Source organism: Alternaria ethzedia, assembly GCF_023757985.1.
Source record: "Alternaria ethzedia strain BMP 0044 chromosome Unknown scaffold_13, whole genome shotgun sequence".
Taxonomy (NCBI): domain Eukaryota; kingdom Fungi; phylum Ascomycota; class Dothideomycetes; order Pleosporales; family Pleosporaceae; genus Alternaria; species Alternaria ethzedia.
The window spans coordinates 645,457-671,505 of NW_026056206.1; the positions used below are offsets into that span (position 1 = coordinate 645,457).

The window sequence follows — 26,049 nt, forward strand, 5'->3', positions numbered from 1 at the left end:
CATCATGGCACCAGACCCGCATCAAGGAGGCCGTCTAGAAGACATGGCTGCAGAGGGCACGACCATTCCTGGCGATGCTGGCAAGATGAACGTGGTGAGTCTAGACATCGGATCCAGATATCGTATGCTTCTGTGAAGTACAAGATAATTAACCAAGACTCAGGTTTCACCCTCTGACCACCCAGATCAGACTCACACGAACCTTGCACATGCAGCAGATAACGCTTTCGACATACCGCGCAGTGTGAACGACCGCGGACAAACAGGCGAAGTCATAACTGGTACTGGCGACCAGCTACCGTCAAGTATTGAGAAGAAGAACCTGGATGACGCGGGCTTTGACCCGAGGGCCAAGGGCCACGACCGATATGCGAAACATGCCAGGCAGGATAATCCTATGGACAGCTTGAAGCATGGAGCTGGCAGTCATGACGTGGAGGCTGCGCCCGGTGAAGAGGAAGAGAGTCAGGATGCGCTTCTGAACAAGAGAGGTGCCAAGTAGGTGATGTAAGACGTCGCACTTCCTGTATATATTGTATGACTTCACGACTGAATAAATAGCCAAGAGGCGCGAAATAAACAATTTGAGAAATCTTAAGTTCACTCCCGAGTTGTGATCACAGTGATGTGTTGCATGCTACAGACCCTTTAAGTACCTAGGGCTGTGGATACCCCGCTAGACCCCACACGTGCCTTCCATTTTCACGATCCCGGCAACGTTCTTACTTGTTGCTTGACCCAGACACTTGAGATCAAGCGTTCCTGTCCGCAAAATGGTGTACTACTTCTCATCCAACACGGTTTCACCGTCGGCCTTCATCTATGTCGGCAAAGACAAGGTTGAGAGTATGTAATTTCTGACCTGTCCTCGCGCTCCCAAAGGTTCACGGAACTACACCCGCACATACTGATCGCCTCAACAGACGAAGAGCTTATCAAATACGGCTGGGACGAAGATGTCTGGTTTCACGCCGACAATCTCTCTTCGGCCCATATCTACGTCCGGTTACCCGAGGGCGAAGACTGGGAAAACATGAGCAAAGAGTTGCTGGTGGACTGCGCCCAACTAACCAAGGCGAACAGTATTGAGGGCAACAAGAAAGATAACGTTACGATTGTGTATACGCCTTGGAGCAACCTGAAGAAAGATGGGAGTATGGCTGTAGGTCAAGTTGGGTTCAAGGATCAGCGCAAGGTAAGCGCATTGCCATGAGGCAGGAAACACTTGCGTCACGTCCCTTGGCTCGACCGCAACTTATTGCTCAATTTGCTGATGGCATCTTAGGTGAAGCGCATACATGTGGAGCAGCGAGAAAATCCTATTGTCAACCGTCTTAACAAAACAAAAGTTGAGAAGTACCCCGACCTAAGAGAGGAGCGAGAAGTAAGGCGGGCGGAGTTGAGGAAGCGAGATCAGAGTGCTCTGCAAGCCAAGGTATGTGTATTCCCCAAGTCTCGTTATCCTGCTTTGTTCTGCATGTAGTATGTTCGTATGACCCCCCTTTCCAACTACGTCCGTTCTCATGATCTATCCTGTCATTTGCAATCTCTCCGACACTCTACATCTCCTACCACGGGTGTTCTGATCCAGACGCACTGTTTCGGTTCGCACACGCTACTTCGACTCGCGACTAATGATTTATAGCGCAAAGAAGAAGCCCGTATAGCCAAGGAGCGCAAGGAGCTTGCGTGGCGGAGAGATCATGCCTACGACGATGTCATGACAGAGGAGAGTCTGGAGCAAAACTCCAACGAGAACCGCGATGAGAACTTCCTCGACGACTTCATGTGAGGTCTTTACTCGCATTTGTGTATCCCGCAGATGACGTGGGCACCACAGTAGCAATGGTGTCGGCATAGCGGGGTCGCTTCAACTGGGGTCGCGAACAGTCATGGCTGGAAGGCACAGGCCCATGCTCTCGTTCAACATGCGGATGTTATGGTTGAAGGTATCGTACGCGGTGGTCTTAACCTCGAGGTCCTCACGCGTCCTGAAAGAGTCAGCTGCATGACATTGGAGACGGATGAGAACTGGCTACATACATGGCGTTCTTCGGGTTGTGCTTGTTGCGCCCTCCATGATTCTGTACCCACCATACGAACAGCAGATTCTTCACTATCTTGTGTTCGAGACCGTTCTGCCTAGTCGCATACTGCAGGAACTCGAGCGTGTTCTGTATCCTCTGTGGTTCATAATCGGTCGCGGAGCCTTTACGAAAGGCTAGGCGAATGCGGTCGCGCAATGTATATCGAGCCGGCTTCGAGAACTGGATAGCTCTGAGGCTGTGCCGGTATAGGTGCCTATACGCGTGAAGAACTGCTTGCTGTGACATGTTCTGGAGCCCAAGCACAGCACTTCACGCTGTGACCTCGGAGACTGGGTCGGCGGAAGGTAACGCCGACGCGCGCAGCCGCCACCTGCGCTCCCAGTGCCAACCTCGCCAACTCTTCAACACCACAACACGTACCATCCAACACCCCGCCTGTGCCTTTGCATCGACCGGGGCTTGTAGATACGCAATCCGGATTCGTTCTGGACAATTGCACGACATCGTGACTGCTGCGCTTACCGTATTAATCGCTGAACACGCCGTGTCAGGCCACATAGGGTGCTCACTCGTCCAGTAGCGACTCATATTGCCCTGGTCCGCTGTGGGATCTATGAACATCATCTGCATACCAGAGCCATGACCAGAGTATATCATCCGCGTGCGCAACAGCCGCCCCAGCGCGGCAGTACGCTTGATCAGTCGCGAGCCGCCGTCAAGAAGAGGAAGCCGTACAAGATCGTGCTAGAAGCGGTAACCCAAGAGAAGAAGAAGCTACATTCCATTGTCCGTCGGCGACGCGATTTCATCGTCATATAACACCACTGACTGTAGAATAGCTGACATACGCGTCCAACGCCCCCACTGGCTTCGGTTTCATCCCAGCTGGACACCCCGAATTCACAGAATGGTGCAAAGAGCAGTGTCGACAGCGCAACCTTGACGTACACATCGTCTCTGTGAGCATCCGGTCCCTCCCAAGCCAACAAGTCATCCACTGACAGCGTCGCAGGCCAAGCCGAAGAACAAAACCCACTCCGATCCCGAGAAGCTATCCCACCATGTCCACCGAGTCGGACACCACTTTCCTCTCACCATCATCGAACTTGCCTGCAACAAGTTTGGATATCTCTACGATGAGAGACGCGGCCTGCGGAAGGACAAAGAAGGTGACAGAACCAACTGGATAGCCCAAGAGTTTGAAGACTACTCTTCGCGGCAAGTACAACGAGGGCATCCCGCCACTGAGAAGGAGACCAAGGGTTACATCCACGGCGCCGTTCGCGAGATGTTTCCCAAGATACCAGAGGCAGATCTACAAGCCATTGTTTCTCACGCGTTTGAGGAGGGAACTAACCGGGTAGGTAATGCTAAGGAGCTTTCGTTGGCTCGTAGGGTGCAACTCGCAGTTGTCGCGCATATCCGCCACACATACACAGACTACGATAAGCTGCTCAAGACTGACGGCTGGTCGGAAGCCCGTGGCCAAGTCGAGAAAGTCTCTCTTGCGAAACTCAAAGAGTGGCGAGATGAAGACGGAAAGCAAAGCAACGAACTTGAGGAAACCTTCCGTGAAGTCATTGTTCTTGACGATGATGATGAAGCTAGCAGCGATGAAGGCTCCATGGCCACGCCTGATGAGCGCGAGCAAAGCATGGAAATTGTTTCCAGTCGTGCTACTGCGCGCGATCTACAGCCGGAACTACATGCTAACTACCCGAGTGGGGATGTCCGCAACATGAGACCTTCATCAAGAAGAACCATTGTCCTTCCGCGCTATGCTCCTCCTCCACCGCCACCTGTACTATCTGGCACCTCACGTTTCCAGTCACCTATGCAGCAGCCTTTCCAATCAGTGCGAACGAGGACAAACGATCCGTAAGTGCATACGACAGCTGACATCGAATTCAATACTCACGACTGTAGGCGAGCGAGACCAGCCGAGGCTGGCCAGAGTGTGAGAAACGCACAGCCGATCGTGCGTGAGATCAACGGCCAACTATACCAAGTGAGTGTTCGACAACCAAGCTCTGTGAGCGAGAGAAAACGGTATCCTAGTCCTTGGCTTCTTCTTGAGCTAACACGCATAGCTACAACCTATCAAGGAAGATCGTGGTGCGTCGAGGTTACAGTATAACGACCCTCCTTTGCACGCTGCGCCTCGTCGCGTACAGGAAGGATATGTTCAGCCTCCATCACCTCGTCACAGTGCCTTTGACAGACCACTAGCGCACCCAAGGCGCCCATCAGACCAAGATGTTGTGCTCCCTTCTGTTGAGCCTGAGACAGTCGATTTGACATCACCACAACATATTGCAACTTCTCAGCAGCCTGCCCGAAACCATAACGCGAATCCGAACAGACCATACAACGAGCTGCAATCGCCAAAGCGAAAAGCGCTTCCTTCTTTTGCGGATGACAGACAGTCTCAGGCCGAGCAACACGCCAAGCGTCTAAGGCCCGTATACCGTGAGGAAGCTCGCCCCCGGACTTACGGAGATGATCAAGCAGGATTCCACATGAGCCAGCGCATGGCGCCCAATTATGGGCCAAGGCCACCGCCGCCTAGAGAGCAAGTTATTGATCTGACCACCAGTCCTTACCAGCCACCTTCTAGTGGTGGTAGAGGTTACGATGTCTCTGCACGCCCGGTTGCGCCTGCTGATCCTCGTGGATATGCATATGCTTCTGGACCGTCTCACCGAATGCATGCGCACGAAGTGAGAGGTGCACAGTATGATGTACACCCTGTTGATCCGTCTCGTGCTTACGTGTCTGACCATAGGATGTATGGGAGGCGCGTCCAGCCGAACCAGGACTACATTCCGCTCCGAGAGGATCAGCAGCCACGACGTCTTGAAGATGAGAGTGTGCGATACTTGAGGAGCGGTGTACGTTATGGCGGATGATTGCTTTGACATGCATTGGTAGCAGGACGGGCGGAGTTATACGGTTTTCACTACGGACGATACCCTTTTCCTTCTGTTCATTGCGTTCCTGGAGTCACACATCCTGGAGATTACCGGTTCCAGTCACTCGCATGTCGCGTGTCGTATGATCTGGTTGCAAACCCAGTGCATACTATTGCGAATAGCGAAGCGGATATTGTGCATTGGAGACCATGGTCGGGTGATTGCCAGATATCAGCATGACGACAGCAGGTGTTTGTCAACTATGGATGGATACCAACAGCTACTGGTTGAAAGTAGATGTACCATTGAAAAGAACTCATGTATGATAATGCGAAGCCACCAAAGACGTGCGCAGAATAAACAAAATTACTAAGATACTACCTCCCAACTTGAGTGAATGTTTGCATTTGTCTACATGCTCATTTGATCCAAGCAACTACTTATGCATTTGCGCGTACTTCTCCATGACGCGCTCAACCACTTTCCTAACCTCAGCAGTATCTAACTTTTCTTTCCGGTCCGGTGTGTATACGCCGTTTACCTCTTGCTCGATGTCTGTAAGCTGCGTGTACACGAACCCACAGCAATGCCCTCCGTCTACAATCCCGTCCATCATCTTTTCGATGCGCTTGAGCAAATCCTTGGGATCAGTAGCAGTGGTGTAACCCCAGTCCCTCTTCCTATCCTCTTCACCCGCAGCCGATCGCGCAATGTTGACACCGCCAAACTCTGTGCAAATGACAGGTGCACCAGGAGTATGTTTCGACCCAGGATCCGACAAGCTCTCGATAGGTGCAAGGAAGGTCGGTCGGTTCGACTGCTTCTTCATGATGCCGTCCAGCGTCGAGCAAGTCTTTGTAAGTTCATCGGCGTCGGCGTAGTCGTGGAAAGTGGTCAGGTCAGTGATGACGTGCTCCCAACCACAATTATCGTTGATGGGTCTCGTCGCATCCAGCACCTTGGTCGCATAGTACAAGCTCCTGATGTGGTCTCTCTGCTGCTTGCTCGTGTGCAGATCAGTGTACGCCCACGACTCATTGACTGGTGTCCAAGCAACGACACAAGGATGGTTTCGATCGCGCAAGACGGCTTCCCGCCACTCTTGATCCATGCGCTCTACATACGCCTCGGAGAACGCGTATGCGTTTGCCATTTCACCCCAGACTAGCAGTCCAAGTCGGTCGGCCCAGTAGTGGAAGAGTGGGTCTTCGACCTTTTGGTGCTTGCGGCATCCGTTGAAACCCATCTTCTTGGTCAACTCGATGTCTAACTTCAGTGCATCGGAAGATGGAGGTGTCATGAAAGTCTCCGGCCAGTAGCCTTGGTCTAGGAAGAGCGCTTGGAAGTATGGCCGGTTATTGAGCCGGAAGGTGGAGTTGTCCCAGTGGAGAGAACGCATTCCGGTTGTAGTGTGGACTTGGTCGATGACTTTGTCTTCATTGTCGTAGAGGCGGATAGTCAGATCGTATAGAGTGGGCTCCTCCGGAGACCAGAGGGCTAGGTTGTTGAGCCATGCTGTCGCGTCAGAAAGTGGGGCAGTGGATGTAAGAGGCAGCTGTGAAGTTTGGGAGTCGGAAAGTCGCATGTTGGTGCTCAAGGAAGCAGTGTCTGAGTCTCTTGGAAGAGCAACCTTCTCTGTCTTGCTGACGGGCACACCTGCCAGGCTGGCTTCGAGCTCTACGCTGTATGCATGTCCAGCAGGCCTTCCTATGATTTTGATGCTAGCTTCCAGCTTGCCGCTCTCGATATCATTGCTCTTGAATAGCGTGCCCGCGCTTGCATCTCCAATCGCCACAACAGGCACTGATTCAAGCCACACGCTTTGCCAGATACCGCCACTGGGCGTGTAGAAGATACTCTCTGGCTGAGCCTTCCAGTACTGCTTTCCTCGCGGTTGTGTCAGATCGTGTGCAGAATCAAATACGCGGATGGTGAGTCTTTGGGCCTTCTCCTCCGTGAAGGCATCCGTGATATCGATGTCAAAAGGCACATGCCCACCGCGATGGCCACCAAAGAAGCGCCCATTAAGCCAGATCTTGGCTTCGTAGTCGACGGCTCCGAATCTGAGCACCACACGGTTTCCAGCCGCCTTCTCGTCCATAGTTCTCGGGTCTGCAATGACTCTCTCGTACCACAGTACCTCATGCACGCCCTTCTCCTCGATGCCAGAGGCCGGGCATTGAAACACGTACGGAACCTGGATGTTCCTTTTCTCATGTACAGTATGTTCATTTTTGAATGAGTTACCCTGCAGCAGCTCTTGAGTCCCAGCGGCTATCTTGGCTGTGATGCTGTGCGCTTCGGTGTTCTCGGCGCTATTGGTGTTGGTGGGGTTCACGGTGATCTTGTCCGGGAGAGAGGTCAAATGCCATCCTTGGGTCAAGCCAACATCGTTGTCATCAAAAAGGAATGACCATGGGCCGTTGAGGGGTGTCCATGTGAGGTCTTCGCGAAGGAAGTCGGGACGGGGGTAGGAAGGTGGGGCTGCGGGTGGCATGCTGATTTCGTGGATCTTGGGAATATATGGGATGCGATGACGGAAAAAGCAAGCTGTTACAAGTGAAGACGTGTTATAAAAGTCAGCATTCACGTGAACATGATGCAGCGTGGTGGAGGTGTGGAGAGAACACTGGGTCAAGTGAGCACCAACCCGATTGGGACTAGACTGCTATGGGTACATCATCGCTCCGCATCGTTACCCTTCCTCTTTCCATCTACTTCGGACCGCCGTTCATCAACACAAACACCGCGACAAAACAAGTACATCGACCTAGTCGCATACCACGTCAATGAAGCCAGTACTACTGGCCATTCTTCGCTCCATGCTGTGCGCTAGCGCCATTGTATCCTCCAGTCAGAACCTCCATGCTCGAGCTGGCACTTCTATTGAGCCCAGTGTCACGGATCTGGTGCGGATGCTCGATGTACACGACAGATCCATCGGGGCGAGTGTAATACCCTGACGACACCGTCCAAGGGCTCTGGGGAAACACCTTAGTGTGTTCTGGATGCTCGATTAACGGAAGACTCACAGCAATTTGAGAGGAAGACGATGACTTACGAGGCATGCCGCCCAGAAAGGCGTGGATATCAGCCGCTGAACCCTTATCGCTTCCAGTTGCAGAGACACGTGCGCTGGTAGGCTGTACTGAGGACGAAGTGTTCTCACCTTTAGAAGCCATTGTGCGATACGAGGTAGTGATGGAAGAGGTTTCGATATTTCTGAGACACTGTTCGATCGATGGTGCATCAATCACCTAGCTTGCAAAGACATGGTCTCTATATATTTGATTTTTGAGAACTTTTCTCCCTCCATGTTTTGGGGTCTCTGCCACGATGGCATCAATTGAAGGGTCTCACGAGAAATGCCTTCGTGGCACACGTTTCAAGGCTCGTACGACGGTAAAGTGAACTTTACTCAGGGTCTCATCTGCTGCCGAAGCCGTTGGAGCTAAGCTTCAAAAACAAATAACAAGGCGGTAATGGTGTCAGAGTATCTTTGATTACATAGTGAGGGTCTCACTGTCTTCGAACTATAATCTGAACATGATTGGACTAATCTGACCATGCTGAGCTGATACTGCAGGGTGTCTTTCTGCCGCCAAGGGTAAATCAGGCCCTGATTTTGACATGTCCCTCAGAGCAAGATTGGGGTCTCATCTACTGGACATGGCGGATGACGCTCGCTGCAGTCGAGGCTGCCGACTACGCACGCACGCAACTCTAATAAGGCTGGAAGTTATGCTCAGCATTGAAGACTACACTCATCTCCTTACATTACCTGCTTGACTACGATAGCAGTGGGAGCATGCGCTAGGACCTTATTCGCAGTCGATGCTGCAATTGTGAGCGCCGCTCTACAGGTTAAACATAGCGCTCTCGTCTTTTTAGTTGGCTAGTATATGCACAGCTATCGGGGTGCTGCTCACCTGGTGTTCAGAAAGACCTTCAGATACCTAGGTATGCATACAACAGCGGAGTGGCTGGACCCGTCCTCCTAACTCGATGTGTAGATCAACGAGGTTACAACACGCGTCTGAGCATGAGAAAGCGGTGTAGTTTATGGCGCAAATACTGCCGATTCCAGACTGTTACAGTGGATTAGGCTGGGAAAGGGCAATCACACAGGCTTTACGATGGAGACACCACCTGGGCACCTGAGCAGCCATGTTAACGGGAACCGATCGATGTTCAAGCGCCAGACCCAAAGGAGAGCGACAACATGACGCTAGTGAGGGGGTCTCAGTGAGCCCAGAAATATGTGATTGGACTGTAGCGAAAGGCTGAAAGTGGAGGTGAGGGTCTCAGGATATAGCGTGTAAGGCTGAGATGAAGGACTCGGCGATCTGCAGAAGCTGCGCCCCTTGAGACCCCCCTCGCATCCCCGCCCCCACCCTATGCAGCTCAACCTTTATGTATAAAGACCTCCGGAAACCCGCAGTTTGCGACTCCAAGAACAGCCTGGTTTTAGGCTTAGGCCCTCCCCTGTTGGGACCGTGTTCGCGTCGCTGACGGATCCTTGTTTCAACTCCGGTAAGCATCTGTACCTCTCACACACAGTGTGTGTGCTTTAACGTGTGACTTACAATCATCAGTATCGACAAATTCTTTGAAATCCACGTAGCGCGAGGCTACCGTCTCGCGCTGTCCCAATCCCGACAGACCACTATGATCATCTAAACTACTGTTCCCGGCTCCTCCATCAATTTCCAAACGAACTTTTCTCGGCAGATCAATTAGAATTGAGTAACTTAGGCTACGACAATGCTATCGAGCGCTTCAATTCGCCAAATTTTGCATCTATGAGCCTTAACTCCGCAATTCCCTCACCTTGTGTCACTACAACACCACAACCTCCTATGGTAGACCTCGTCAGACACCTCCCAAATCAGACCACACCGTCCATTAGCCTCTCTCCATCGTCAGAATCTTCCGCCACAGCAAGCGAGGAAGGCCGACACGCCGACCAGACACACAAAAAATACAAATGCAATCGCTGCTCAGCTGGCTACGACCACCGGAAGAACCTACGCGAACATAAACAAACGAAGCATCAACGCATACGATACTTCTGCAACGTGGAAGGCTGTAACGAGAGTGTGGCACAGAAAAAGAACCTAGCACGACACAAGGCCGGCAAACACGGGATCACGGCGAAGCTTTAGATGAGAAAAGACAACGAAGTGTTGAGAACTGTCATGGGGATTGGAGGAAGAGGTAATGCCATCCGGTTGTAAACCGCGCCGTGCTTGGCCGTGTATCCTTTTGGCATGAGCGCGGAAGTCGCATCCGCATCTCGGGAGCTCGGGGGGTTTAATGATCTTCTCCAACTATCCGCCGTCACGCAATGATGTCCTGTCTCTACCTCAGGTTATCCCCAAACGGTAGCCGTGAACTCAACTGAAAAGTTAGATGTGACGCCCGTTTGATGAAAGCGTTCCTTTTTTTTCTTGATTTGACCAGTTTTTCCTTTTCGAAAGCTACCTAGAATCTATTCCTTCCATTCCACTAGGATGCACAAAGACGAGACTGCCTATTTCTAAAGCTCCGTATTTCTGACTGCTTTCAATAGGGAAGATAATTATAACTGTCGCACATCACCTTTCTCTTCTTGATGAACACCGTAGAGATATTCACATGACATATACGACTGCCGATTATTGGAACGCTTAAGTCCTACCCCTACTCGGCTGCATGCTATACATCGCGCAGTGGAAGAGGTAGATGACAAGATGAGAGCAATGACTGTAAGCGAGACAACAAGTTCAATGTCTATGATGATCTGAGGGAGCCCCAATGAATCGATGACAACTTCAGCTGGCACTTGCGTACCGAATTTAGTGAGTCGATTCTCCCTCCACATGTATCTGATCAGAGACTAATAACTTCAAGGGTCCTATACTTATCACATCTTCTCCATTATCTATAAGACATGAACATAGCGTTTATCTTTGATATCTCTGTACTCTTATTCACCCTCCTCCGTTAGATTGTACGGAGTAAGTCCTACAACCTGTGGAGCTATTTGGGTTAGCTTAATCTTGTCTTGTTAGGCACAGATATTAACTTACCGACATAAGACGGGTTGACAACGTCTTTACCAGTGACCCTCTTAATATCTTCAAAGACGACGTCCATAGGAAGAAACATTCCTTGTCCAGTACTAGTCACTCCGACGAGTAGTCCAAGCTGCGTGCCTGATCCTTCGTGCAGTACTACACTGCCATTGTCACCAAGCTCGCAGAAGTCATTCCTCTCGTCATTACTAACCACGCCAAAACACGCTCCCAAGTTCTTCGCATCTATACCATAGGCGCCCGAGATCTCCTCATCGGCATCAGGGTTGATGATGATCATACAAGCGTTAACGATGCCGGCCGTCCAGCCACTCGTGCGCCCGTATTTGGCAACGTGCACTTCTTCTTTGTTGACATTGAAGGTCGACCACTGCCTGCACTGCTGCGTTGGGACAAGTTTCGTCTTGGTAGAGTAAACATCAGGCAGACGGTTGGTGACGTCGCGTTTTTTCGTGTCGTTCATACGGATTAACGCCCAGTCAAGTGGGAAGACGAAAGTGGGCTGCAACGCCTTCATCTTGTCTTTAGATGGGTCGGTGTCCGGATTTGATGTGTACTTGTTGGCATTGATAGTTCGTTGACCTGACCCTGCGTAGACGTAGCCGATACGCCGGTCGAAGCTTTCACATCTCTTGTACTCTTCATCCTTCTTTTCGTGCAACATCTTGCATTCCGCATCTCCATCAGCAGCGTAAGTATGGTAAAGCGTGATATGTTTTTGCAGCATTTCGAGGTAGCCGGAATGGTCGAGCGTCGCTGGCGATACCATGGGTTGAGGTACGTTGGTCAAGGTCATGTTATTAATACCCAGAGCCTTGTTGGTCGTGTTGGAGACGACTGCGTAAGGGTCAGTTTGTGTCTTATTAGTCGATAATGAGTTATTACCGTTGTCAAGTCGTGCATCGCGGACGCCGTGCCAACTCGTAATTCCGCATCGAATGCCGCCGGACAGGGTCACAGATCCACCTAAAGTACTGCAACCTTTCTCATCACCCGAAATTCCAAGAGAGGATCCCATATCGGCTATTTTGGCGTAGGATGAGCCGTTGACGCTGTCGGTCAAGCTATTTCGCCTCTTCGCCCCCAGCATCGTCATCCCACACAATATTTCGATGCCAAAACTTGGAGCTCTCTTGGAAATCTCGGCCATGATTGAAGGTACCACGATATCGAACCATTTCGGATTACGCGCAGTCGGTGTGGTGATGACAATTGTTGGTGAACATTCCTTGCGATCGTCGATCAATCCTCGACGAAGAATTTCCACCGAAAGCCATTCATGCTTGCTCAGCAAAGACATGACATCTGAAGATATGGTTTCCCATTGCTTGCGTATGTTGTGCTCATCATAGCGGATGGGGAAAGACATCATGCCGCTGGAGTGTCTTGCTCGATAGTCCATGCACTCGATTTGGACATCCTCCGTCCAGGAATTATCGCGAAAGCTAGCTCTAATCCTGATGATAGCATCTTCAATCTCATGACGAGCGTGCTTCAGCATGTCGACACGTATCAAGAGCGTCAAATGCTCTATATTGTCGTTCTCCTTAGTAGCATTCCGAGGAACTCGGAACGCAAAGTAGAACGCGTAACCCCCCCTGAGCAAGCCATGTGCTATGAGAATATCCTGAACATTATGCAGTATCTCATATGAGCCTGGTATCATCCATCTCGCATCGATGTCGGTGTCCATCGGCAGAGGTGCAAGTGTCGGCCAGCCCATGCGATATGGAACGTGTCCGGGGTCCATCTCTTTACGAACCTCTTCGTCGGTACGAGATGTATAGCGCCTGCGTTGGGACATGGTGGGAAGTATTCGATGAGTTAATCCAGTTCTTGTGAGATGGTCGCGGCCTAGGTATGCAGTAAACTGCTTTTGCTTCGTATGAAGAAGAAAGTTCAACAGGCGCGTCGGAGTCTACGTTAGTGTTCGACTGTGAGACTACAAGAGCTCAAAGGCGATGTAGCTGCCTAGGCTTTCTATGAAGATGTACTCTGTGAGATGCTGTTATTTGATATTCGCCATATGGGGTGCTGGGCGTAGTGGCATCCATGGTACTGCGATGACACAGAGCGAGACGAGCCAATCATGACTCCAGAGGTACATAACTCAAGGTGCTTCTCATCAAATGAGAGAGATCGCAATCCTCAGACTCTGGCGTAGTGGTAGAAGCTGTGGAAAGCAGAGCATAGGCCTGTGGAAGAGAAATTCGGCCCAAGCCAGTGTGTACCATGGTTACACAACCTGCGATGTCGTATTGATCATTCACATGTTTTGAACTCGAATAAAAGTACTGGACCGAGGATTCAGCGCGATCCATTACATCATGAACCGACTGTGGTACGTGTCAACCTCACAGAGACCAGTCACCCTTCACGGATATCTGGTCAGAGACCAATAACGACAAGGCTCCTAGGCTTCCCACATGGTATCGAGACTGCTACCCTTCCTTCCCACGTCGTGTTCCTATTCTCGATATCTCGATCATCTACTCATCAGTTTCCTGGCCCATATCCACAAGATAGCGGATAGCTACTTCCGAATCTAGCCTCGAATCGAAGGTCACGGCCGTATCGTAGGTATCCGGCATAGTACCAATCGACCGCACCGGGACCACGCAGGCGTTTTACACCTCTGCGTCTGCCGCGATAATTCCCCGGTCCCATCGGCTGGTAGCCCAGGTCTACATCAAACTAAGAAAGAGAAAATTAGCATTGTGTCACTAGATAGTTCTAGCCTCGTGAGGAGACGAGAAACATGTCGATATTCGCAGGCCTGCAGCATCATTGTGTAGTAACAGCTCAGTAATATTTTGGGGGTATCTAGTAGGTAAATGGGAAGATAGATGTTCAATGGCCAAGTCGGATAATAATGGTGGTGCGAGAAGCTCTTTCGCGCAACAGCCAGTGTTATACGCGCGAAATCCACTTGCTCAACTCACTGATAGCTCGTCAGCCTGGTCGTCGGAGTCGTCGGATATCTCGATGAGGTCTTCGGCATCGCGCCTAGGCCTCTTCTTGCTGGCTTTGCCGCCGGAGCCGACGGCGTCGAGGAACTCGTTGTTGTCGATCTTGGACTGGAGTTTGGGCGCGGATGCAACGTCTGCAAGGAAGAGGCGGTCGTTGTACGCGTCGAAGGCTCGCTCGTCCTATAGCATGGTTAGCTTGTGACCAGCGAGATGGAGTGCAAGACGGAAGGACGTACGTTCTCGTCGTAGTAGTCGAGCCTCAGCCACTGCTCTTGGTTGGTCGACTTCATGAAGGCCTGAGTCAGCTCTGCGGCAGTGTCACCACCCGTCTTCTTGACTTGGGCGAGGAAGGCCTTTGGTTCAGCGACCTTAGCGCCTTCTTGTGACTCCTTCTCGCGGCGGCGCTGGACAGCTTCTAGCTGGGCGGAAGCGTCGATCTGGTGGAACTGTGTTCGCAGCTGGACGAGGCCGTTGCAGCGTGTGAGGTGGAGCTCGTCTGCGCCGAGTCAGTCTTGAAGCGAGGGTTGTTGTCGCGCGCTACTTACTATCGCGGAAGGTGCCGAGCATGTAGCTGGTGCCCTTGCCGTCGTCGTGCATGATCTGGCCACCGAACGTCTGGGTGTTGAGGACGTGGCCCTTCTCGTTGGCGTCCTCGAAGTGAGTGACGTACTCCTCAAAGTTGTCGTCGTCCTCGGTCGCGATGGGCGCTGCGGGGGCTCCTCCCTCGCCGGCGGCGCCAGGGCGGTTGGTGCTGCGCGGCATAGTGCGCTCGAAGCCGGAAGCGATACCGAAGGCCTTCTGGCCGAAGCCCTTGGTCTTGCGCATAGCCTCGCCCCAGCGCACACCGGCGACGCGGTTGTAGTTGCGGTGGATGTTGACGGGCACGTCGACCTCAATGAAGCCCGACTCTTTCTTGAGGCGCAGCTGTGAGGGCTGGCTCTCGGTGGCCTTGGTGAAGGGCTGGTCGGGCGGGCGGTTCAGGTACTGCAGCACGTACAGCTGCTGCTCGGCCATCTCGGGGGTGATGTAGACGTCGTACTCGGCCACGACGGGGTCCTCGTCTTCGATATCCATGGCCGCTGCGTTGGCCATTGTGTTAGCGGAGTCTGGTTCGGTGTTGTGGAGAGCGAGGGCTGGACGTACAGGCCATTTTAAGTGGGCGCGTCGGGGCTGCAAGCAAAAAGAGTCGCGGTCACCCAAAGTTCCAAAAGTCCAAAAGTTCCAAAAGTCACGGCCGCCCCGCAACGCGAAGTCGCGTGGAGCCGCGGCCCGTGCAGCTCAATGACGGAATGCATCCGATATCCCCAGCCCGGCAACCACGATAGTTCTGTTCTGTACTTTGAGCTATCCACAAGCTCTAACAGATATCGCCATGGCTTACATTGCACCCATCCACCGGCCAAGCAGCGTCCGGCATGCGCTCAAGCTCAACTTCCTCGCCCCGGACGAGGATTGCCTCGTAGTCGCGTAAGCAGTCCGCGGGTACATGCATCACTATCTGTACAATGCTAACACGATCGCAGCAAATCCAACAGACTCGAATTCTACACGCAGACTTCCGATGGATTGGCCCTCCAACACTCCAAAGCCATCTATGGCAAGGTCACCATGCTCCAGAAGCTCCGCCCAGCCCTATCACCGACCGACCACCTCTTCGTCGGAACCGATCGATACATGTACTTCACCCTGTCATGGAATCCCGAGAAGAAACAGCTACAGACGGAGAAATCATTCGCGAGCGTGGCCGACAATGCTGCAAGAGAGTCGCAAACGGGCGAGAGATGTCACATCGATCCAACGGGGCGATTCATGACTGTCGAAGTCTACGAGGGCATCGTGACCGTCATACCGCTAGTCCAAAGGGGAAAGAAGAGGAAGCAAGAGGCTGATATCGCCCATCTGGGAGACCCTCAACCAGTCAGACTACCCGAGATGTTCGTCCGCTCGTCTGCCTTCTTGCGCCCACGGTCCTTCGACGACAAGCCCAAGATGGCTCTACTATACGAAGACACACACTCTCAAGTCAAGCTGAAGTTACGGGAACTCACCTACGCCGGCGAAGAGGTGGACCTACAAGAAGGCGAGACCTGCAAGACCGAACTGGAGCTTGGCTCGAGCCACCTGATACCCGTTGAGGAGCCTTCTCACGGCCTGGTAGTCATCGGCGAAACATCTATCGGATACTACGACGACGAAAGTGGGGAACTCCAAACCGAGCCACTGGACGAGGCGACCATCTTTGTGGCTTGGGAACGCATTGACGCTCAGCGATTCGTGCTCGCCGATGACTACGGTCGCCTATATATGTTCATGTTGGTCTTGAGCAGCCAAGGCAAGGTCCAATCATGGAAGCTTGACGTAATCGGGGAGACATCTCGTGCATCTACACTGGTATATCTCGATGCTGGGTATGTCTTTGTGGGATCGCATCAGGGCGACTCGCAAGTCATCAAGATTGCGGAAAAGTCGATGGAGGTCGTCCAGACATTCTCCAACATCGCGCCTATACTTGACTTCACAATCATGGATATGGGCAACAGATCTGGTGAAGGGCAAAGCAATGAATACTCTTCTGGCCAGGCGCGCATAGTAACCGGTAGTGGCGCATATCAAGACGGAAGTCTTCGGAGCGTTAGAAGCGGAGTTGGACTAGAGGATCTTGGTGTGTTGGGCGAAATGGAACAGATCTCTGATCTCTTCAGTCTGAAATCCACCGCCTCTGCCCAGTATGAAGACACCTTACTAGTCAGCTTTGTCAACGAGTCGCGCATCTTCCGATTCGATCCACAAGGCGAGGTAGAAGAGGTGGACGAGTTTGCTTCACTCGCTTTGGATGAAACAACACTGGCCGCTGCGAATATCTCGCAAGGGCGCGTTGTACAGGTCACCAACGGAAGAGCCCGCATCTGCGACCTGGACGGCGGTATGATAACGTCAGAATGGATGCCAATGGGTGGTCAGGCTATTACCGCGGCTTCAATCAACGACAGTCATGTTCTTGTGTCCCTGGGAGGCGTCACAATCGTTTCTCTGAGTATGGCGGACGGCCTACAGGTTGTCAAAGAGAAGAAATTCGGTTCGGAAAGCCAAGTCGCCTGCATTGCTCTTCCATCAGTCTCAAGCTCGATATGCTTCATTGGCTTCTGGAGCAATTCCCAACTCGCCATATGCTCTCTCGATACCCTGGAAGCGGTCAAGACAGTTCAGATCTCCGAAGACTCGGTTCCCCGTTCATTGCTATTGACTCAAATATTCCCGGAACAACCGCCATCCCTCTTTGCCGCATTAGCAGATGGCAATGTTGTCACATACGCCTACGATCCCTCAACACATGAGCTATCAGGAAGGAAGAGCATTGTTCTAGGCACGCGTGAAGCTAGTTTCCGTGCCCTACCTCGCGGTAACGGCCTGTTCAACGTCTTTGCAACATGCGAACACCCATCCTTGATCTACTCTTCAGAAGGTCGTCTTGTTTACTCCGCTGTTACAGCAGAGAAAGCGACAACAGTCTGTCCCTTCGATTCGGAAGCGTACCCCGGCTCCGTAGCCATCGCAACCTCGGAAGACCTTCGCATCGCTCTCGTAGACACCGAACGGACAACGCATGTACAGACACTAAAGGTCGATGAGACCGTACGACGAATAGCATATTCACCTAGCCTGAAAGCTTTCGGTCTCGGCACTATCAAGAGGATACTCAAACATGGCGAGGAGATCATGCTAAGTCATTTCAAACTCGTTGATGAGATCCAGTTCAAGGAGCTCGACACTTATGCGCTCAACGAAGAAGAACTCATCGAATGCGTCATGCGTTGCGAACTACCGGATGGCTCAGGCGGTGTTGCAGAGCGCTTTGTCATCGGCACTGCCTACCTTGACGATCAAAATGCCACTGCAGAACGTGGCCGCATAATCATCCTAGAGGTGACACCTGAGCGCGTACTCAAGCTCGTTACTGAAATCGCTGTAAAGGGCGGGTGCAGGTGTCTAGCCATTTGCGAAGGCAAGATCGTCGCCGCGCTCATCAAGACTATCGTGGTATACGATGTCGAATTCAAGACTCAAAGTTCTCCCGACCTGGTCAAGCTAGCTTCGTTCAGATGCTCGACTGCGCCAATCGATGTTACCGTCAACGGCACCATGATCGCCATCGCTGACCTGATGAAGTCACTCGCCGTTGTCGAATATACAAAGGGCGAGGCGGGTTTGCCAGACAGGCTTGTAGAGGTTGCGCGGCATTATCAGACGACTTGGGCTACGGCTGTAGCCGAGGTAGACACGAACACTTACCTCGAAAGCGACGCGGAAGGAAACCTGATGGTCTTGTACCGCGACCCGAACGGTGTCACAGACGATGACAAGAGGCGGTTGAATGTCAGCTCGGAAATGCTACTGGGAGAGATGGTGAATAGGATACGTCGGATTGACGTCTTAACAACTTCGGACGCTGCAGTCATTCCCAAAGCGTTCGTCGGCACTGTAAGTCTACCCCAATACATTGATCTCCTGCAAATACCAATTTCCATGCAGGTCGAAGGCTCAATCTACCTCTTCGGTCTCATCTCGCCCGACTACCAAAACCTCCTCATGACGCTCCAATCCAATCTAGGTGCTCTCGTCGCCGCACCTGGAGACATGGACTTTGCCAAGTTCCGTGCCTTCAAGAACACCGTCAGGGAGGAGGAAGAGCCTATGCGTTTCGTCGACGGAGAACTGGTGGAGAGGTTTTTGGATGTAAGCGAGGAAGTACAAAGGAAGGCCATTGAAGGGTTGGGCGTGGAGCTCGAGGAAGTCAAGGGATTGATTGAAGGGTTGAGACGATTGCATTAATACAGAAGGACGTACATAACTAATCGAGTTGAAATTACTCGTCGCACAAATGCAAGTAAGGCAAAAAACTACATTCGCTTCAATGTCATGTGAAAGGAAACTAACCACCTCGTCGCTCCACCTCTTTTTCTTATCAGGACAAGTATTAGAAAGGAATGAAAGTACCAAGTCCAGAACGCCTTCGATATCGTGTCGCCATGACAAACTCCGTGTTGAGCCGCTGTACATGCTCCAATCCCATTACCGCGCCTGAACTCCCTCGCTTTTTGAATAAACGTACATTCTCATCGTACACAACATTACATGCATCGCCAGTTTTGAACGCCCGAACGCCTGTCACCCGTATAGTCGACACAATCGTGTCTTTGAATTTGTAGTCGCTGTAGGAATCTCAGGACTCTTCAGTCTTGTTCACGAGGCGGGTTTCGTCGATAGGTTCCACTGGCCTCGCCGCCAGGCTTCTGCTGTTGCTCGTGACCTTGGTCGTCGTCGTCGTCGTGGTCTTGGTCTTGGTCGTGATCCTGGTTCTGGTTCTGTCCCCGCGCCCGGTGGTTATACTTCCTACGGTTATTCTTCCTAGGCCTCCTCCTGAGCCCGGTGTTGGGGTCCACACCGTTTCCATTCTGATAGCGGCCCTGGTGGCTGTTCTGGTAGGGCATCGTGCCGGCCCGTACGCCGTTGACCTCGCGGTGCTGGTTTGTGAACGGCTCGGGCGTGCCTGCGGTGTACTCGATGGAGGAGAACTGTTCGTGGTTCCACATAGGGCCTTGGGGCTGCACGTAGTTCATGGGTGGAGTGGCGTGGAAGTCGAAGGGGTTGTGGACCTGGTTGTAGTAGTGGGTGTAGCCATCGTATAGGGGGTATGGCTGATACCCGTAGAAACCAGGGCTACAGTATGGCAGTCCCTGTGGATGTTGCGGGAGCTGATACTGGGGATGAGCGTTGAAGCCTTGCTGAGGCGGCGTCGCAGGGGAAGAGACGCGCTCGCTCGACGCAGGGCTGGGATGCGCAAGCTGACCGGGAACAAATTCAGCGGCCGTAGGCCTCAGAAGGGCGGGAACTGGGCTGTCCGACATTTTAGGGAGAAAGGTCGGTGTAAAAAGACTGTGGAGTTGGGGCTGCTTGGGGAGTGTTAAGTCGAGGGGGAAAGGGTGCGCCGGAATTTATATAGAGAGACTGGGCAGCAAGCGAACCAGAAAGTGAAATACTCCTTGGCCCACCGATTGCGCACTGCAGGTGGGAAGTGAAAAGTGAAAAGGTGTGCCTGCCGGCGCGAGGTAATGTACTGTGCCGGCTCAAGCGGCGATGGACCAAGATTGTGCTGCGTTTGTTCGTGAAAGCACTGGACCCTGTTAGCAAGCTAATCGCACCCTTGCTGGGCGGCCTGTTGAGGGATTTTAGCAATGTGTCGGTGACGAAAAAGTGAGGTGGAGGAGCTCATGCGCGGTACCGCGGTATTGGTTGTCGTCACCCAGTAGGAGGGACCCAGATTGTACAGTCGCAGCAATGGATTGGTGTCCTGTCTATTTCAATACACCGTCTTCGTCACTGCTGTCCCCTGCTGTGTTCTTCACGCTGTTGAGTTCGACTGTGTCATCGCCTTGGTCTTGGTCGTCCCTAAAGCCCTCCGTGTTCGCGTCACCATCGCGGTCGAGAAGTGGGGCCTCTCCCGTGGTAGCTACCACACTCTTCTTCTCAGTCTCCTCTCTCATGCCGATGATCACGCTGCCAGCTACCAGCATGGCTGCCCCAAGCCACCATAACCCCGGTAGGTTCTCGCTGAAGATGATGAAGCTAAGGACGGCTGTGACGATAAAATTCGCAGACGTGTTTATGATGCTGACGCGTACGGTCGAGGAGGCAAGGGTAAGGGCACGCGTGAAGAGCCCCCACATGATCGCGTTGAAGACGAGGTTCATGCCAAAGAAGAGCTGCGCGTTGCGTTAGCTGTGTGCTGGTAATAGAAGGTACGGCAGGTGGGGAGGACGCACCCCTCGTATCGCATATTCAACAATCTTGTTTGACGCACTCAGCCCGAATGCCAGGGCTATGGAGCTTGACCAGGATGCAGTGAGCTCTGTGGTTGTGCTACATCATCGTCAGTACGCAGCGTGGGTTGGGGCGACGCGACGTTCTTACAGCTTTGCGAAGACGCCATTGAAAGCTGCACAAGCGCCACTGGAGATGGCAAGCATCAGCCATGCTGATTTGGTTTGCGGGAGAGACATGATCGCGGCCGAACTGGGGTGCTGCGGGGAATGAGGTCGATGTTCACGGATGCAAGTTGATGATCTGCAAGGTACGACCGGGTGCACTTCCGCGCTTAGTCAATATGGGGTAGTAGTACATGCAGGTCGCATCTTGACGCAATATATGAGGCAAGTGCTCTGTAGTGCGCATGCTACTGGGAGTCATAGTCTACTGCCCAGCTCTTCTATCGGCTACCAGTCAAGGTGAGCTCACTAGAATTGCACTCCCGCCTGAAGTCATCACCTGAGTGTAGCAGAAAGGGTGCCATAGCCCATATATGCAAATGATCATAATTGTTCCAATTTATCAGCGTTAAACCAACGCGAATCACGCATTCAGTCCCAAACTCCTTTTCATGCCAGAGGTATCGTGAAAGCATTCCAAGGCTATTTTAGCCGTAACGCCGAAAGCATATGATGACACAGGTCTCTAGAGAGACAGCTGTTCCTGCCGGTGGATTGCATCTTGCGCAATCGCATTTGCTTGAACGCGATTGTCTCCTTCCTGTCTGCTGCAGTACATCTCTGAACGCCCTTTAGGTCGTCTAGGCCTCGCCAGGACGCTTCGCGTTGCAGCTAACAATCTTGACGCGGTCGGCATGAACTTGATGGGTGTTGTCCAGCTTGAAGTTGATATCCTTGATAATGAAGGTCCATACGTCGTCGCAGAAGCGGTAGGTATCGAGATGTCCCTACGGAGTTTCAAGTCAGCACACGATGCTTCTCACTGGTCGCCCGTGCGCAACTGACCTTGAATGTCAAGCGCGACTTGACCTTCTCCGAGAGCACATCGGCGACGGCCTTGTCAAAGTTGAGGAGGATCTTCATGGCGAGCTGGGGTTCTATCCGGCGCTCGGTGATGAGGTTGTCCAGGGTGTCCGTGAGAGAGCCGCCCAGGCTGTCTCCTGTTAGCCAGCGCTCCTTGCTACGCTCTCCCAGAGTGGCATGTAGTACCTGCTTCGGCGGTAGAGCTCGTAGTACTTGGTGTTGTCGGTGGCCATGGTGGTGATAGTTGCGACGAGCTGGTGGTTTGGTCTCGGTGACGCCTGCGCGGGAAGAGTGATGGGGGCGCCGCGCCGAGGTGGTGGTTACTAAGCCGTTCGATGCTAGCGCGACGCGGCTTGTTCCGCCTGCATCATCGCCAGCTTCGCGGCGAGTCCATCACGACGAAGCTCCAGCCGCCTCTTTCACCATCCATCTCCGCCTCCACGACCACTAAACCCAACATGTCTCTTACTTATGGAACGGGCGGTGCGACCGCCGCCCTCGGTGTGGTGGGCCTGTGTATGTACCGCGCGCAGGGGCGTAGGCGATAGCTAACGACCTTCAGACATGCTCTTCAACAACGAAGGCGAAGCTTTCAACGTACGCACGCGTTCCAACCAACTCGATACGGACACAACTGATTAAATCTCAGGTCGGAGCTTTCCTCGAAAGCATATCGCCATACACATTTGCTAGTGTCGGCATTGCGCTGTGCATTGGTCTCTCTGTCGTAGGCTCGGCATGGTACGTCTAGCCGTTGGGAGTATACACGCATCGCATCTGACGTTCGCAAAGGGGCATCTGGACAACCGGTGTGTCCATCGTCGGTGGAGGTGTCAAGGCGCCACGGATACGAACCAAGAACTTGATCTCCATCATCTTCTGCGAAGTCGTCGCTATTTACGGTGTCATCATGGCCATCATCTTCTCCTCCAAGATGAACCAGCTCTCCGACCCTGAGCTGTTGTACTCTGGATCCAACTACTTCACCGGATACGCGCTGTTCTGGGCTGGAATAACCGTGGGCATGTGCAACCTGATCTGCGGTGTATGCGTGGGCATCAACGGAAGTAGCGCTGCCCTGGCCGATGCTGCGGACCCTGCAATGCAAGTAGCTGTCTTTCCTGGGTCTGTGTTCCGATGCTAACTTTGTTGCAGGTTCGTCAAGATCCTTACCATCGAGATTTTCGCTGCCATTCTTGGACTGTTCGGTCTCATCATCGGACTGCTCATGCAGAGCAACGCCAAGGACTTCCAGTGAGCGAAACTCCTCGCTATTCCGCCTCAGGGCACAAATATACGAACTATATCGAACCTCGATCCCGCCTAGAAGGACGCCAAGGGGGAGTGTTTTCGATGCCAGCTTTGTGGAGCCGGTCAAGAGGTTACTGAAGGTCATTTGTAAAGGATGTACGATGTACATAGGAAGGGGCGCTTGTATAATGCATGTAATATGAGCGAGCATCGGCGTTAAATACCATTTATCGATTTATGTTTTCCAATATCCTTTTGACAATTCTCATGAGTGAACTTCTGAATCTGATCAACTCGGCGTGTAAGCAGTGGCCCGTGCACGATGTCCACAGGGTGGGATGTCCGCTCTACTCCGCTTCGACTCAACACCGACAACATTAAACATGGCCACCACAGGTTCAAAGTTGAAGGCAGCGATCTTGGTAGTGTCTGAGACTGCTTCCGAAGACCCATCAACCGATAAATGCATACCAGTCCTCAAGAAGGTCTTCGGAGATCTCGGAAATGACCAATGGGACGTTAGCGAAACCGAGATAGTACCCGACAACGCTCTCGTCATCCAGAAGAGTATCAAAAGTTGGACTGATGGTCCGGAACCAATCAACTTGATCGTCACTAGCGGAGGTACTGGTTTCGCAACTAAGGATGTCACTCCAGAGGTGCGCACTCTTATACTCGAAATGGCCCAAGCCACGCAGCTAATAGAAACAAGGCAGTTACGCCGCTGATTGATAGACATGCTCCTGGTCTTATGTAGGGGGTTCCTCTCGATACCGTATGCGAAAGCTCACACACAATCAGACATGGCATGCTCACAACTTCCTACGCCGTCACGCCGTGTAAGTGCTTGAGCACCAAGCTGATCGTCCAGGCTAACGTTTGATCAGTTGCACTTATGGCGAGACCTGTTGCTGGAGTTAGAAAAAAGTCTTTGATATTGACTCTGCCTGGATCGCCGAAAGGTGCCAAAGAGAACCTAGAGGCAGTTCTGAAGTTACTACCACATGCGTGCATCCAAGCTGCCGGTGCAGAGTCGAGACCGCTACACGTCGGTGGTGTAGAGAAGCTCGAAAAGGACGCGGGTGTTTCTTCGGGTGGCGCTACTACAGGTACGTGATGTGCCATTCACCCCAGAAACACTGCAACTTACAATGACAGGAACTGGATGTGGGCATCACCACCATCACCATCATGGGCACTCGCATGGTCACGGCGGCCACGCAGGCCCCAAAGCTCACACGAACCCAGAAGAGCGTCCCCAGTCTAATGATCCTTCCGCAGGACCAACTCGCAGATATCGATCGTCGCCGTATCCTATGTTGGCAGTCGAAGATGCTCTCAAGCTAATATCGGAGCAAACCCCAGCTGCTGCAGTACAGAAGGTGCCAGTAGACATGAGACTTAGTGGTTCGGTCCTTGCCGAGGATGTCAAAGCCACTGAGTCCGTCCCGGCCTTCCGAGCTAGCATTGTCGACGGATATGCGATCAAGATCCCAGCGACTGGCAAGTTCGAAAAAGGAACTTACCCTGTTTCGATCATATCTCATGCACAACCTGGCGAAGTCAAGGAGTTGAAAGAAGGAGAGATTGCCAGAATCACGACTGGCGCCCCGCTTCCTCCTGGTGCTGATGCCGTGGTCATGGTTGAGGATACAGTATTGAAGAGCCTGACAGAGGATGGCAAAGAAGAGAAGGAGATCGAGATACTGACTGATGAGATCAAGCCGAACGAAAACGTACGGGAAGTTGGCAGCGATGTCAAAGAGGGCGAGATCATCCTAAAGAAAGGCGAAGGTGTCACAGTCGTGGGTGGCGAGTTTGGTCTCCTTGCGTCTGTGGGTACGACAGAGGTGTCTATCTACAAGAAGCCTGTCGTTGGAGTCCTGAGCACAGGAGATGAGATCATCCCACACAACAGAGAGGGCCCACTGCGACTCGGAGAAGTGCGCGATACCAACCGTCCCACTCTCATCACTGCCGCACGAAGCCATAGGTTCGAAGTCATCGATTTGGGTATTGTCTCAGACAAGTAAGTGAAGTTGGAAAAGAACCTCTGATCCACCTGTCGCTGACCAAATCCAGACCTGGTACCCTTGAGCAGAGTCTCCGTGACGCGATGCGCAAGTGCGACGTTATCATCACCTCTGGTGGCGTCTCAATGGGCGAGCTTGACTTGCTCAAACCAACCATCGAGCGCTCTCTCGGCGGCACAATCCATTTCGGCCGTGTCAACATGAAGCCTGGCAAGCCTACCACCTTCGCTACTGTGCCTGTAAAGGACAATGATGGAAACCATGTCACCAAGTCAATTTTCTCGCTTCCTGGCAATCCAGCTTCAGCCGTCGTGTGTTTCCATCTCTTCGTTCTGCCTGCATTGCACCAGCAAGCTGGAATTAAGCCACTCGGGCTACCAAGAATCAGGGTTATACTGGATGAGGATGTGAGGATGGACAAGGGCCGTCCAGAGTATCACCGTGCGCTTGTCGTGACAAAAGAGGATGGGTTGTTATACGCAAGCTCAACAGGTGGGCAGAGAAGTAGCCGAATCGGCAGCTTCAGAGGTGCGAATGCGCTGCTTTGTATGCCACAAGGCGAAGGTAGCTTGAAGAAGGGGGAGAAGGTCGAGGCGCTACTCATGGGAAAGTTGGGTGAAGTTGAGCGATGATAGACATGTTTGTCGCAATATTGTAGGATGAAAATGCACGTGCATTATATCTATTACATCTCAGAATGTGTTCCACATCAACCATCTAAGTGTTGTTCCCTTCCCAACCGTCATCGCTACATAACCGAATATCTAAGCCGAGACAAAGGAAAGAGAGTCCTGAAGGGTATTCGCAACTGCCGAAATGAACAAAGGAAATTGGGCTAAAACCCAAGGATCGATACCAGGCGTGAGCTCAACATTACCCTGTCCCATCATCACCGTGCCTGCCTGTACCCGC

At 52.4% G+C, this 26,049-nt stretch overlaps 12 protein-coding genes across 12 annotated transcripts; 6 read left to right on the forward strand and 6 right to left on the reverse strand.

Annotated features, from left to right (window-relative positions):
* Window positions 1–4: 4 nt before the first annotated feature.
* J4E87_006076 (uncharacterized protein) lies at window positions 5–502 on the forward strand (the record flags this gene model as incomplete). Its single annotated transcript, XM_049377681.1, has 2 exons — window positions 5–94; window positions 164–502. The coding sequence occupies 2 exons, from the start codon at window positions 5–7 to the stop codon at window positions 500–502; spliced, it is 429 nt and encodes a 142-aa protein (XP_049232722.1).
* A 271-nt stretch (window positions 503–773) lies between these two features.
* Window positions 774–1,792, forward strand: J4E87_006077 (uncharacterized protein; the record flags this gene model as incomplete). The annotated part of the gene is made up of 4 exons (XM_049377682.1): window positions 774–846; window positions 924–1,195; window positions 1,286–1,435; window positions 1,646–1,792. 4 exons carry the CDS (start codon window positions 774–776, stop codon window positions 1,790–1,792), a joined length of 642 nt encoding a protein of 213 aa, XP_049232723.1.
* An 895-nt stretch (window positions 1,793–2,687) lies between these two features.
* On the forward strand, window positions 2,688–3,930 carry J4E87_006078 (uncharacterized protein; the record flags this gene model as incomplete). The annotated part of the gene is made up of 3 exons (XM_049377683.1): window positions 2,688–2,696; window positions 2,730–2,834; window positions 3,061–3,930. 3 exons carry the CDS (start codon window positions 2,688–2,690, stop codon window positions 3,928–3,930), a joined length of 984 nt encoding a protein of 327 aa, XP_049232724.1.
* Window positions 3,931–5,396: 1,466 nt separating this feature from the next.
* Window positions 5,397–7,558, reverse strand: J4E87_006079 (uncharacterized protein; the record flags this gene model as incomplete). Its single annotated transcript, XM_049377684.1, has 2 exons — window positions 5,397–7,458; window positions 7,551–7,558. 2 exons carry the CDS (start codon window positions 7,556–7,558, stop codon window positions 5,397–5,399), a joined length of 2,070 nt encoding a protein of 689 aa, XP_049232725.1.
* Window positions 7,559–10,928: 3,370 nt separating this feature from the next.
* On the reverse strand, window positions 10,929–11,682 carry J4E87_006080 (uncharacterized protein; the record flags this gene model as incomplete). Its single annotated transcript, XM_049377685.1, has 3 exons — window positions 10,929–10,966; window positions 11,032–11,625; window positions 11,676–11,682. 3 exons carry the CDS (start codon window positions 11,680–11,682, stop codon window positions 10,929–10,931), a joined length of 639 nt encoding a protein of 212 aa, XP_049232726.1.
* A 2,288-nt stretch (window positions 11,683–13,970) lies between these two features.
* Window positions 13,971–15,098, reverse strand: J4E87_006081 (uncharacterized protein; the record flags this gene model as incomplete). The annotated part of the gene is made up of 3 exons (XM_049377686.1): window positions 13,971–14,186; window positions 14,243–14,502; window positions 14,552–15,098. 3 exons carry the CDS (start codon window positions 15,096–15,098, stop codon window positions 13,971–13,973), a joined length of 1,023 nt encoding a protein of 340 aa, XP_049232727.1.
* A 280-nt stretch (window positions 15,099–15,378) lies between these two features.
* J4E87_006082 (uncharacterized protein) lies at window positions 15,379–18,836 on the forward strand (the record flags this gene model as incomplete). Its single annotated transcript, XM_049377687.1, has 2 exons — window positions 15,379–15,473; window positions 15,530–18,836. 2 exons carry the CDS (start codon window positions 15,379–15,381, stop codon window positions 18,834–18,836), a joined length of 3,402 nt encoding a protein of 1,133 aa, XP_049232728.1.
* Window positions 18,837–19,237: 401 nt separating this feature from the next.
* J4E87_006083 (uncharacterized protein) lies at window positions 19,238–19,912 on the reverse strand (the record flags this gene model as incomplete). The annotated part of the gene is made up of 1 exon (XM_049377688.1): window positions 19,238–19,912. The coding sequence occupies one exon, from the start codon at window positions 19,910–19,912 to the stop codon at window positions 19,238–19,240; it is 675 nt and encodes a 224-aa protein (XP_049232729.1).
* A 447-nt stretch (window positions 19,913–20,359) lies between these two features.
* Window positions 20,360–21,064, reverse strand: J4E87_006084 (uncharacterized protein; the record flags this gene model as incomplete). The annotated part of the gene is made up of 3 exons (XM_049377689.1): window positions 20,360–20,767; window positions 20,828–20,924; window positions 20,976–21,064. 3 exons carry the CDS (start codon window positions 21,062–21,064, stop codon window positions 20,360–20,362), a joined length of 594 nt encoding a protein of 197 aa, XP_049232730.1.
* A 566-nt stretch (window positions 21,065–21,630) lies between these two features.
* TOA2 (Transcription initiation factor IIA small chain (TFIIA 13.5 kDa subunit)) lies at window positions 21,631–22,086 on the reverse strand (the record flags this gene model as incomplete). Its single annotated transcript, XM_049377690.1, has 3 exons — window positions 21,631–21,777; window positions 21,836–21,983; window positions 22,040–22,086. 3 exons carry the CDS (start codon window positions 22,084–22,086, stop codon window positions 21,631–21,633), a joined length of 342 nt encoding a protein of 113 aa, XP_049232731.1.
* Window positions 22,087–22,311: 225 nt separating this feature from the next.
* Window positions 22,312–23,111, forward strand: VMA16 (H(+)-transporting V0 sector ATPase subunit c''; the record flags this gene model as incomplete). The annotated part of the gene is made up of 5 exons (XM_049377691.1): window positions 22,312–22,369; window positions 22,416–22,450; window positions 22,503–22,594; window positions 22,646–22,978; window positions 23,009–23,111. 5 exons carry the CDS (start codon window positions 22,312–22,314, stop codon window positions 23,109–23,111), a joined length of 621 nt encoding a protein of 206 aa, XP_049232732.1.
* Window positions 23,112–23,487: 376 nt separating this feature from the next.
* On the forward strand, window positions 23,488–25,769 carry J4E87_006087 (uncharacterized protein; the record flags this gene model as incomplete). Its single annotated transcript, XM_049377692.1, has 4 exons — window positions 23,488–23,763; window positions 24,033–24,213; window positions 24,263–25,133; window positions 25,187–25,769. 4 exons carry the CDS (start codon window positions 23,488–23,490, stop codon window positions 25,767–25,769), a joined length of 1,911 nt encoding a protein of 636 aa, XP_049232733.1.
* Window positions 25,770–26,049: the final 280 nt, after the last annotated feature.